Below are 12,151 nucleotides of genomic sequence, written 5' to 3' on the forward strand. Positions count from 1 at the left end.
GCACACACACACACACACACACACACACACACACACACACACACACACACACACACACACACACACACACACACACACACACAAGCAAGACTGTGAGGCCGTGAGTTCAAGACACAGTTTTAGCACAAATAAAAACAATGAGTAGGGTAAATAGTGTCACATGCACATATTGGGATGTTACGAGTATCCATTGGTGTTTCGTGTCTTGGTAATGGCAGGAAGCATAGTATGAGCAAAAGACCAGGCAAGAAAGATCCAAAATCAAACCTTAGAAAAGTGTACAATTAGATAACTCAAAGCGCTGTTGTAAATACTTCCCATGTGTGTATTGCAGATGATTTCTCCTGATGTATAAGGGTTGACTGCTCAGCTAGTGTGGGAGCTTGGATACTCAGTCTCCAATAAGTAGTACAGAGAGTAATTTATGTGTTTGTGCCAGTACTAGGTCTTAAACTCCAGGCCTTGTGCCTTTGCTTGGCTTTTTCACTGAAGACTGATATTCTATCACTTGCCATACCTCCATGTCCAGCTTTTTACTGGGTAATTAGAAGTAAAAGTCCATGAAATTGTTTTCCTGGGCTGGAATTTAATGGGGATTCTCAGATCTCAGCCTGTTAAGTAGCTAGTAGTACAGGTGTGAGCCACCAGTGCCCAGTTCTTTCCTTTATTTTCCTGTTTATTGATCTTGTGTTGTCTTTCCTTGCAGTTCAACAACATGTTGCTGTACTGCGTGCCCAGATTCAGCTTGGTGGGCTCAAAATTCACAGTTAGGACCAGAGTTGGCATTGATGGGATGAATATCATAGAGACACAGAATGAAGAGTATCCCCATACTTTCCAGGTGTCTGGGAAAGAGAGGACGCTGGAACTGCAGGCCAGGTGAGCAAACTTTCCATTCCTGTCCCAGCTTTCTGCAGTATCAGAATAAATCCTAGGACAGGATGATGTTGAAGTTTCTCTCCCCATGAGTGAATGCCTTTTCCTCTGGCATCCTCAGAGGATTTAAACAGAGAGCTGGGAGGTCTTTCCCATTATTTCATTCCTAGAGTCATGCAGACAAGCAAACATACAATCAGAAAACTCTTTAGAATGGCAAGGTACTCACAGCATGAGGTTGATGGAGTCCAGTTAGAATTTGTGGGTGTGGGTGCGTGTGCACACACACGCCAGACACCCGTGCCTCACGCCTGTAATCCTAGATGCTCCTGAGGCTAAGATTTGAGTACTGCAGTTGGAAGTCAGCTGGGCAGGAATATCCAAGAGACTCTTATCCCCAATTAATCACCAAAAAAAGCTGGAAGTTGAATTGTGGCTCAAGTGGTAGAGTGCCAGCTTTGAACAAAAAAGTTCAGGGACAGCTCCCAGGACGTGAGCTTAAGACTCAGGACTAGGGGAAGAAAAAAAAGTGTGTGTGTGTGTGTGTGTGTGTGTGTGTGTGTGCGTGTGCGTGTGTGTGTTGGTACTGAGGCTTGAGCTCACTCTCCCTTTACATTTTTTGCTCAAGGCTGGCACTCTACAACTTTAGTCACACTTCCTCTTCCAGCCTTGTGCTGGTTAGTTGTAGATAGGGTCTTAAGGACTTACACCTGAGCTGTCTTCAAACTTAGATCCTCAGATCTCATCCTCCTGAGTAGCCAGGCATACAGGTATGGGCCACCTGCACTGGCTCTAAGGTTTCTTGATTTGCCTAAAGGAAGACTTAAGCCCTTCTGTAAGCTAGTTGGGGTTCATTGGAACTTTCTTAAGAATATACTATTCCAGTTAGTATTAGAAACATGGTAATTCTTCCTTAAGTTTCTTTTTTTTATTTTTTATATTGTGAAAATACTGCACAGAGGGGTTACAATTACATGGGCAAGATAATGAGTACATTTCTTATCAAGCATTGTAGCCTCCTCCTTAGTTTCCCCTTCCCATCCATTCCCATCCTCTTCCTCCCCCCCCCCCCCGTCCCCTCAATCCTCCCCACCTCCCCTTCCTTAAGTTTCTTTTCTTTCTTTCTTTCTTTTTTTTTTTTAAGTTGTGGAACTTGAACTCTAGGCCTGGGAGCTGTCCCTTAGCTCTTCAGCTCAAGGCTAGTGCTCTACCATTTGAGTCACAGTGCTACTTCCAGTTTTCTGAGTGGTTTATTGGAGAAATGAGTCTCACGGACTTTTTGAACCGCATTCCTCAGGTCTCAGCCTCCTGAGTAGCCAGGATTACAGGCATGAGCCACCGGTGCCCGGCTTTAATTTTCTTATTTATTTCAGTGGACTGCAAGTTATATTTATGATAATATGGTGCTATCGTAAATCTGAATTAAGTGACTATAGTCTATCTGGTCTACAATGGCTCCCAAAAATGGAGATAAATAGGAAAGGCTCAAGAAAGGATTTCTTCAAGGTTTCTTTACCTTACCTTCATCAAGATTTATCAGGATTCTAAAAGTTGGATGTATATTTGGAGATAGAAAATTTGCTTCTAAAGCAAAATGGCAAAAAAAGGCTCCCACTTTTTTTTCTTGCTGAGGTATAAATCATCTTCAAGATTGGTCTCTTAATTTGTACCTCCTTTTCCGCATTTAAAACCACATTATAAGCCAAGCAGGGTGATATACATCTGTAATCCCAGCACTAGATAGGTGAAGGCAAGATGATCATGGTTATTACCAGCCTGAGCTTCATAGTAGCATCCTATCTCTAAACTGGGGATGTCGCTGAGCAGCAGAGTGCTTGCTAGCATATTCAAGGCCATAGGTTCAGTCCTCAGCATCTCTCCCCCCAAAAAAAGAAAGTGTATATGTACCAATACATTACATAGTATCCTATTAACATGCATGTTTTATGTATGAGTTCAAAACTGAAATAAAGAAAAAAAGATTCTATTTCATATAGTTCTTAGGCCATAGTTTTCTTTTTTTTTTCTTTTCTTTTTTTTTTTTGGGGGGGGGGGTCCGGTCATGGGGCCTGAATTCTGGGCCTGGGTGCTGTCCCTCAGCTCTTCAGCTCAAGGCTAGCACTCTACCACTTGAGCCACAGCACCACTTCCAGCTTTTTTTCTTTTTGCTTATGTGGTGCTGGGGAATCAAACCCAGGGCCTCATGCATGCAAGGCAAGCGCTCTACCACTGAGCCACCTTCCCAGCCCCTAGGCAATAGTTTTCAATTGTGAAATTATTTTTAAAATATAATAGTAAGCAAAGCATTGGGAAGCTTTTATTTCTGAAAGATAAAATTGAAATTCTCAGAATAAGCACCATCTTCCTGTAACATGCTTAGATTTCCTAGCATGGCAGTATTTAATAAAAATATTTTTTTCTGGGAGCGGGGCACTGGTGGTTCACATCTGTAATCCTAGCTACTCAGAAGGCTGAGATTTAAGGACAAGGTTCAAGGTTAGCCTACTAGACAAAACTGAGAGGCTCTTATCTCCAGGTAGCCATGAAAAAATTGGAGTGGAGATGTGGCTCAAGTTATAGAGTCCTGAGTTCAAGCCTCAGTACCAGCACTAAAAGTAAATAAATAAACAAATGTTGGAGAGGTGTATGTTGTCACAGGAATTGGCCTTTGACTGGGTTCACACTTATTCATACTTATCAGACTATCACTCCATTTAGAGCTTACACTTGCCTCTCTCTCACCAAACATGCAAACAAATCATTCCATGTATGGATCCTAGGTCAATTCAGAATCTGCTACAGGACATTTTTCAAGCACAGTATATAACCACAGCTATATAAGCTATATAAGCTACCTGCAAAAGAGAAGAAAATGTGCAGTAACAGGAGAAAGTGTGGCCCATGCCTGTAATCCTAGTTAGTCCAGGAGACTGAGATATAATGACCAGGGTTCAAAGCCAGCTGGGGCAGGAAAGTCTCAAGATTTTTATCTCCAGTTATCTAAGAAAAGCCAGAAGTAGAGGTATAGCTCAAGTGGTAGAACGCCAGCCTGCTAGCTTCACTAAGAAAAAGCATGAGAACTTGACTAAAGTCAAGGAATGTTTTTTTTTTCCTAAAGAAAAATTACTAAACCCTGCGATCCATGAATCTGACTTAAGTTTTTGACTATTCTGTCTTATCTTTAATAGGTTGGGTAGGGTACTGTCTGGGCCTCTAAGGAATAGGAAAATAAAAATTGTCAAGGGAAATGTTAAGTAGCTCCCCAAGTCCTTTTGAAGATATTTATAAGATTACAAGAATAATTGTTACCTTTCCTGAGATGGGCTGTGGCCAGTAGGATTTAATAGCTGCCTTCTGTTTTGGAAAATTGGAAGATTAGCTGTAGATATATCCAGTAAGCTAAATGTCAGTCTCCCCATCAGAAGTTAAGGTTCAGTACCAGAGTGTCACTAGTTTTTAACTGTAGTTCCTTCCAGGGAATTCCTGAATTTTCTAGGAAGTTGACACAAGATTAGAGCATAATTTTAATATTCTGCATTCATTTTAATTTTGTTTTGTTTTAGTTCTGAGCAAGACAAAGAAGAATGGATCAAGGTAAGCTTGACTTCTGTTTTCATTTTGGCAATTTGTGGTGCACACATGTACACATGTTGTTTAGTATATTGTCATCAGAACAAGTTCGTTGAACTTCAAAGATTATTCCTATCATAAGTATTTGTTTAACAAAGTGTGTTCACTTCATTTGTGTGGGGACTTTAATGTGTGCTTTGAATTTTGTTTCTATTTTAGGCCCTTCAGGAGACTATTGATGCTTTTCATCAGAGGAATGAAACCTTCAGAAATGCAATTGCAAAGGATAATGACATTCACTCAGAGGTTTCTGTAAGTAGAATGTGGAATTAATTTCATTCTCTTTTTTTTCTTTTTTTCTTTTTTTCTTTTTGTCAATTGTGGTTCAACTTGAACTCAGGGCCTGGGCACTGTCCCTTAGCTTTTCTATTCAAGGTTGGCTCTCTACCACTGGAGCCACACCTCCACTTCCAGCTTTTTGCTGGTTCATTGGAGATAAGAGTCTCACAGACTTTTCTGCCCAGCTTAGCTTCAGACTACAGTTTTCAGATCTCAGCCTCCTGAGTAGCCAAGATTATAGGTGAGAGCCACCAATACCAAGCAAAAGTACTTCAAAGAACTATGTAGGAATGATAATCTTTTTCTAATCAAATTCAGTCTCCGGGCTGGGAATGTGGCTTAGTGGTAGGGTGCTTGTCTAGCATGCATGAAGCCCTGGATTTGATTCCTCAGTACCACATAAACAGAAAAAGAAGTAGCACTATGGTTCAAGTGGTAGAATGCTACTCTTGAGCAAAAGAAACTAAGGGACAGTACCCAGGCCCTAAATTCAAGCCACAGAACTGGCCAAAAAAAAAAAATCTCAGCCAGGCACCTATAATACTAGCTACTCAGGAGGCTGAGATCTGAGGATCATGATTCAAAGCCAGCCTGGACAGGAAAGTCCAAGACACTCTTATCTCCAATAAACCACCAGAAAACCAGAAGTGGCAAGGTGGTTCAAAGTGATGGAATTAATAAGCTTAAGGACAGGGCCCACGCCCTGAGTTTAAGTCCCTGATCAAAAATTAATTAGGGGCTGGGAAGGTGGCTTAATGATAGAGTGCTTGCCTCGCATGCATGAGGCCTTGGATTTGATTCCTCAGTACCACATAAACAGAAAAAGCCTGAAGTGGTGCTGTGGCTCAAGAGGTAGAATACTAGTCTTAAGAACTAAGGGACAGTGCCCAGGCCCAGAGTTCAAGCCCCAGGACCGACAAAAATAAATAAATAAATAAATAAATAAATAAATAAATAAAAATTTTTTTTCTTTAGACTGCAGAATTAGGAAAAAGAGCCCCAAGATGGATCCGAGATAATGAAGTGACCATGTGCATGAAATGCAAAGAACCTTTCAATGCCCTGACCAGGAGGAGACACCATTGTCGAGCTTGTGGACATGTAAGTAGCATTTCTTGACATTTTCTTAAAGCCATGAGTAACTATACAAGTGATATAAAATTATCAACTTGGAAGCCTCCTGTTGGTGGCTCATGTCTATCTATGCCTGAAATCCTAGTACTCAGGAGACTGAGATCTGAGAATTGTTCAAATCTAGCCCTGGCAGGGAAGTCTGTGAGATTCTTTTCTTTTTTTTTTTTTTTGGGGTCCAGTTGTGGGGCCTGAACTCTGGGCCTGGGCACTGTCCCTCAGCTCTTCAGCTCAAGGCTAGCACTCTACCACTTGAGCTACAGCACCACTTCCGGCTTTTTTCTTATGTGGTGCTGAGGAATCGAACCCAGGGCCTCGAGCATGCAAGGCAAGTGCTGTACCACTGAGCCACCTTCCCAGCCCCTGTGAGATTCTTATCTCCAGTTAGTTCACACCCCCTTTGAAATAAAAACAAAAACTGGAAGTGATACTGAGGCTCAAGTTGTACAGCACTAGCCTTGAGAAGAAAAAAACAAACTCTGGGACAGTGCCCAGTCCCTGAGTTGAAGCCTTAGAACAGTGACACACACACACACACACACAGTTGAAGCCTTAGAACAGTGACACACACACACACACACACACACACACACACACACACACACACACACACACACACACACACACACACACACACACACACACACACACACACACACACACACACACACACACACACACACACACACACACACACACACACACACACCTGATTAGAGAGACAAAGACCACAGGAATTGATATTGAAAGTAGAGTTATAGGCCCCAGACCCAAATTCCTGGGATTCTATGTGTTAGGTAGAGCCATTCGCCCCTCAATGCCAAATAAGAACTATGCAATAGTGAAGATCAGAGAAGGGAGAGTATTACATAGCACAGAAAGAGGCAGAAGCTAGGCACTGATGGCTCACGCCTGTCATCCTAGCTACTCAGGAGGCTGAGGTCTAAGGATTACAGTTCAAAGCCAGCCTGGGTAGGAAAGTCTGTGAGACTCTTATCTCTAATTCACCCCCAGAACAAATGGAAGTACAGCTTTGGCCCAAAGTGATAGAGTATTAGCCTTGAGCAAAAAAGCTCAGGGACAGGGTGACCCAGGCCCTGAGTTGAAGCCCCACCACCAATTAAAAAAAAAAAGTCAGAGTAAGCATTTCAGGCCATTTTCTCTTACCTTTCACTATAGCTGTGAGCCTTTTAGGTTTAAAGAAACAAAAAATTAGGGCAGAGGGGTAGAAGGCATAATTACCCCCCAGTCCTAATGAGTGTATGGCCTGGTTAATCATTATGGAAGAGTTGTGCAGAAGTTACCTTTGTCATCACTTTGTCATTACTTGAGGGGAGTGATTTTGGTCACAGTGGCCTGGTGGTGGTCTGATCTGAGGGGGCTCTGATTTGCTGGAGTAGTTTCCTCCATTCTACCTTGTAAATATGTTTTGAATGAGTCCTGAGCTTCCTTGATTCCAAGGTGAGGGCAGAGAGAACATCTTAAAAACAAAAACATGGATTTTTTAAAAATGGCCCAGGTGCTGGTCTCTCACACCTATAATCCTAGCTACTCAGGAAGCTGAGATTTAAAGATTGTGGTTAGAAGCCAGCATGGGCAAGAAAGTTCATGAGACTCCTATCTCCAATAAACTAATGCCGGAAGTGGAGGTGTGGTTCAAGTGGTAGAGCGCTAGCCATGGGCAAAAAGAAGCTCAGGGACAGCACCTGAGCTAGAGTTCAAGCCCTATGACAAAGATTGCCAGCTCTTTTCCTGCTATTAGTTAATTTGTAGGCCTAAATTAGGGGTTACTGCTTTACATCAAACACAGTTTACATCAAACACAGTTTAAGTACCTTTTACCTGTGAAGAAGAAATGGAGCCCACAAACAGGTGGACTTACTGGCCTTGCACGAGAAAGGAACATTCTCAGTAACAACACGAATTAAGTTATATAATGGGTCCAAATGCAGAAGGATATGCTGGGTAGAGCCAACTGCTTTTTCGTTTGGGGCAAACATTGAAGAACCTTAACTTCAATATTATATTTTCATTAAAGAATGAAAAAGAATCATTAGCTGAAAATAAACCTAGAAGGAAAGGCGTTGATGTAGACAGGGATAAGTGAGCTTACATAGAAATGTATACATAGAAATGTAGATGCACTGGGTACCCATTAGAAGCCCCTGACTCCACATTTAAAGGGACATAAATAAGCCAAACTTTTTTCTCTCTTAAGATTCAACAATACAGGCAGGTATCAGGGTTCACCAGCGTAAGTATAATAAGCTGGGAACTGGAGGGGGTAACAATGCTGGACAAGAAATGTACTCATTGCCTTACTCATGTAACTGTAACCCCTCTGTAGAGCATCTTTACAATAAAAAAAAAAAAATCTGGGAACTGAGACTGTGATCTGAGGATCACAATTTGAAACCCATCTGGGCAAGAAAGTCTGTCAGATTCTTATCTCCAGTTAGCCATCAAAAACCAGAAGTGGAGCTAAGGCTCAGCAGATAAAGCAACAGCCTGAAGCTAAAAAGCCAAGTGAGATCACTGGGCCCTGATATGAAGCCCCAAGTACTAGCACACTGGAGCAAGTCTGCCTCTTATATTTAACCTTTTTTTTTTCTTGTCAGTCGTGGGGCTTGAACTTTGGGCTTGGACACTGTCCCTCAACTCTTCATATCGAGGTGAATGCTCTACCACTTGAGCTATAGCACCATTTCTGGTTTTTCTGGTGGTTTATTAGAGATAAGAAACTCATGTATTTTCCTGCCCGGGTTGGCTTTGAACCACAGTCCTCAAATCTCAGCCTCCTGAGTAGTTAGGATTACAGGCATGAGCCACCAGCCATCCAACTTATATTAAATTTTTATCATTTATTATTACCTGTAATTCTAACTGCTCAAGCCTTATTGTCTTTTAAATGAGTTTATCTTGTTTTTTAATTCAAGGTGGTTTGTTGGAAATGTTCAGACTACAAAGCTCAACTTGAGTATGATGGTGGAAAATTGAACAAAGTCTGCAAAGACTGTTATCAAATACTAAGTGGATTCACTGACAGTGAAGAAAAGAAAAAAAAAGGAATTTTAGAGGTATGAAAATGAAATATTAGGGGCTGGGAAGGTGGCTCAGTGGTAGAGCACTTGCCTTGCATGCCTGAGGCCCTGGGTTCGATTCCTCAGCACCACATAAGCAAAAAGAAAAAAGCTGAAAGTGGCGCTGTGGCTCAAGTGGTAGAGCGCTAGCCTTGAGCTATAGAGCTGAGGGACAGCACCTAGGCCCAGAGTTCAGGCCCCACGACCGAACCAAAAAAAAAAAGAAAAAAAAAAGAAAGAAAATGAAATATTAGATATCTTTAAATTTTTAAACATAGCATATTTTTTTATGAGAATCTGCTTTGTTCTCATTATAACAACATGTTGCTCCCTTCTCAGCCCAATTCTTTTTATGTATCCAAAGACCCTATATGAAGGATTTGCCTCTAGGCCCATTCTTTCTATGTATCCAAAGATGGAATATGAAGGATTGACCCGACCCCCCTCCCCATTTACCCAGGTGTTTACAGCTACCAGGTAACCCACCAAAGATAAATGCAGACTGCCTGCAGGACAATCTATCTAAGCCTTGCTGTAACCATTCCATAGTGGGCCCAACCAAAAAGCCCCCCACCTCCCTTGACCTAGTGGCCTTTTCACTAACCTCTGCTTCCTTGCTCAGACCTCATAAAACCCAGCTCCTGTCCCAGCTCTGACACACAGTCTCCTGGCCCATGGAAAGCCCCTCGCTGCTCTATCTCAATAAACAGTCCTCATCGGTAGAGGATTGAGTGTGGCCTGTTTCCTTCCTTTCTCATCCATTTTCCTAACACTTTTAACTTTAAGGAATACAAATGATATACTAAAAGATTTTTTTTAAAAAACATGTTTAAGGCTGGTGGTGGCTCATGAATGTAATCCTAGCTACTCTGGAGGCTGAGATCTGAGGATCACCGATTGAAGCTAGCCTGGGCAAGAAAGCCCTTGAGACACTTTTCTCCAATGAAAATCTAATCTCCAATTTGTCACCAAAAAAAAAAAAAAAAAAACCCAGAAATAGAGGTGTGGCTCAAGTGGTAGACAGTTTTCCTTGAGCAAAAAAGCTTAAGGACAGCCTCTAGGCCTTGAGCTCAAGTCCTAGGGAAATGGTGTGTACACATGTGCATACACACACACACACACATATTTAGTACATAGGTTTTTATACTGTGGGTTTACTAATAAGAACAGAATTCTTTGGGGGTTGGGCATGGTAGTTTATGCCTGTAATCCCAGCTACTTAAGAGGTAGAGTTTGGGAAGATGGCAGTTTGTAGTCAGCCCAGACAAAGTGAGACCCCACCTGAATCAATCACTGGACGTGGTTGTACCTATATAATCCCAGCTACAGAAAATATAAATATGAGGAGGGGCCGGGTGCTGGTGGCTCATGCCTGTAATCCTAGCTACTCAGGAGGCTGAGATCTGTGGATCAAGGTTCAAAGCCAGTCCGGGCAGGAAAGAATGTTAGACTCTTATCTCCAATAAACCACTCAGAAAACCGGAAGTGGTACTGTGGCTCAAGTGGTAGAGTGCTAGCCTTGAGCTGAAGAGCTCAGGGACAAGCGCCCAGGCCTAGAGTTCAAGTCCCACAACCGACCAAAAAAAAAAAAAAAGTATGAGGAGGATTACGGTCCAGGCTGGCATAGGAAAAAAATGAGACAGTACTCCAAAAATAACTGAAGCAAAAAGGACTAGGGGCATGGATCAAGTCATACAATGCCTGTCTAACAAACACAGAACCATGAGCCAACTGCCTTGCCATCAAAAAGAGAAGGATAGGAGGGGGAGAAAGACAGACAAAAGGAAGAATGGAGTTCTTGGGGGATGAGATGTGGTAGTTTATTTCTAAAATCCCCAAAACAACAAGGCTCCATCTCAACCAATAAACTGGTCATCATGGCACATATCTACAATCTCAGATACATAGGAATCAGAGGTAGCAGGATCACAGAATGTATGTGTGTGTGTGTGTGTGTGTGTGTGTGTGTGTGTGTGTGTATATATATATATATATATATATATATATATATATATATATGATGGCTCACAACTGTAATACTAGCTACTGAAAATTGAGGATGACTGATTGAAGCTAACCCAGGCAGAAAAGTTTATGAGACTCCTATGTTCATTTAATCACCACAAAGCCAAAGTAGAGTTGGAGATGTAGCTTATGTAGTAGAGCATAAACCTTCATCAAAAAAAGCCAAGCAGGGTGAACAAATGCAGCAGTTGTGCTCATTATTCACTATGACAATGAACTATACAACTTGTAGGTGAGGACAGGAAGGAAAAACTGGCAGAGAGCAAGGGAAAGGGTAACATTGTCCAAAAAGAAATATACTCATTGTATGACTTCTATAACTGTAACCCCTCTGTACATAACTTTTATTACAATAATAATACAAAATTTTGAAAGCCAAGCAGAATCTTCCTTGAGTTCAAGCCCCAGTACTGACAATAATTAATTCAAGGTCTCATAATATAAAGACTTAAAGATAACTGGAATATGGTTCCATAGTTTAAAACAGTAACTGCAAATCTTTTTTTGAAAAAAATCATCCAAAGAGACATTTTATACAAATATAGTGTACTTAGGGAGATTATAATAAAGTCGAATTGCTTCCCTGTCTTGGGCTTGTTGTATTAATTCTATTATATTTGTTTAGATCGAGTCTGCAGAAGTCTCTGGAAACAGCGTGGTGTGCAGCTTCCTTCAGTACATGGAGAAGTCAAAACCTTGGCAGAAAGTTTGGTGTGTGATCCCTAAGCAAGACCCCCTGGTGCTCTACATGTTTGGCGCCCCGCAGGTAATTTAGCTGTAGCTATTTGAGGAGACAGAGGGAGGCCTGTGGTCAGTGGATACCGAGTCCTTCCATTGGTCTCAATGGAAATAATGAGCCAATAGTGCATGGCTGTAATCCGAGTTCCTCAGAGGCTGAGATCTGAGGATCCTAGTTTGAAGCCAGCCCAGGCAGGAAGTTTGTCAGATTCTTATCTCCAATTAACCACTAAAAAGCCAGAAGGAGAGGTGTGGCTCAAGTGCTAGAGTGCTAGCCTTGAGCAAAAAAAAAAAAAAAAAAAATCTCAAGGACAGCAGCTAGGCCCTGAGTTCAAGCCCGGGGAACAGAGAAGGAAGAGAAGGAGACAGGTAGAAAAGTAGGGAGGGAAAGA

General features: G+C 41.8%; 1 protein-coding gene across 2 annotated transcripts in view; it reads left to right on the top strand.

Moving 5' to 3' along the window:
* Fgd4 (FYVE, RhoGEF and PH domain containing 4) overlaps positions 1 to 12,151 on the top strand; it is a 212,625-nt gene that overhangs the window by 192,839 nt on the left and 7,635 nt on the right. For both annotated transcript variants that reach the window (XM_070038716.1, XM_070038725.1), the window contains exons 11-16: positions 707 to 879; positions 4,440 to 4,470; positions 4,666 to 4,758; positions 5,761 to 5,886; positions 8,853 to 8,993; positions 11,647 to 11,787. In XM_070038716.1, the coding sequence (XP_069894817.1) occupies positions 707 to 879; positions 4,440 to 4,470; positions 4,666 to 4,758; positions 5,761 to 5,886; positions 8,853 to 8,993; positions 11,647 to 11,787 (705 nt within the window). The remainder of the gene's footprint in view (positions 1 to 706; positions 880 to 4,439; positions 4,471 to 4,665; positions 4,759 to 5,760; positions 5,887 to 8,852; positions 8,994 to 11,646; positions 11,788 to 12,151) is intronic.

Source organism: Dipodomys merriami, unplaced genomic scaffold (assembly GCF_024711535.1).
Source record: "Dipodomys merriami isolate MVZ:Mamm:240054 unplaced genomic scaffold, mDipMer1.0.p SCAF_10, whole genome shotgun sequence".
Taxonomy (NCBI): Eukaryota; Metazoa; Chordata; class Mammalia; order Rodentia; family Heteromyidae; genus Dipodomys; species Dipodomys merriami.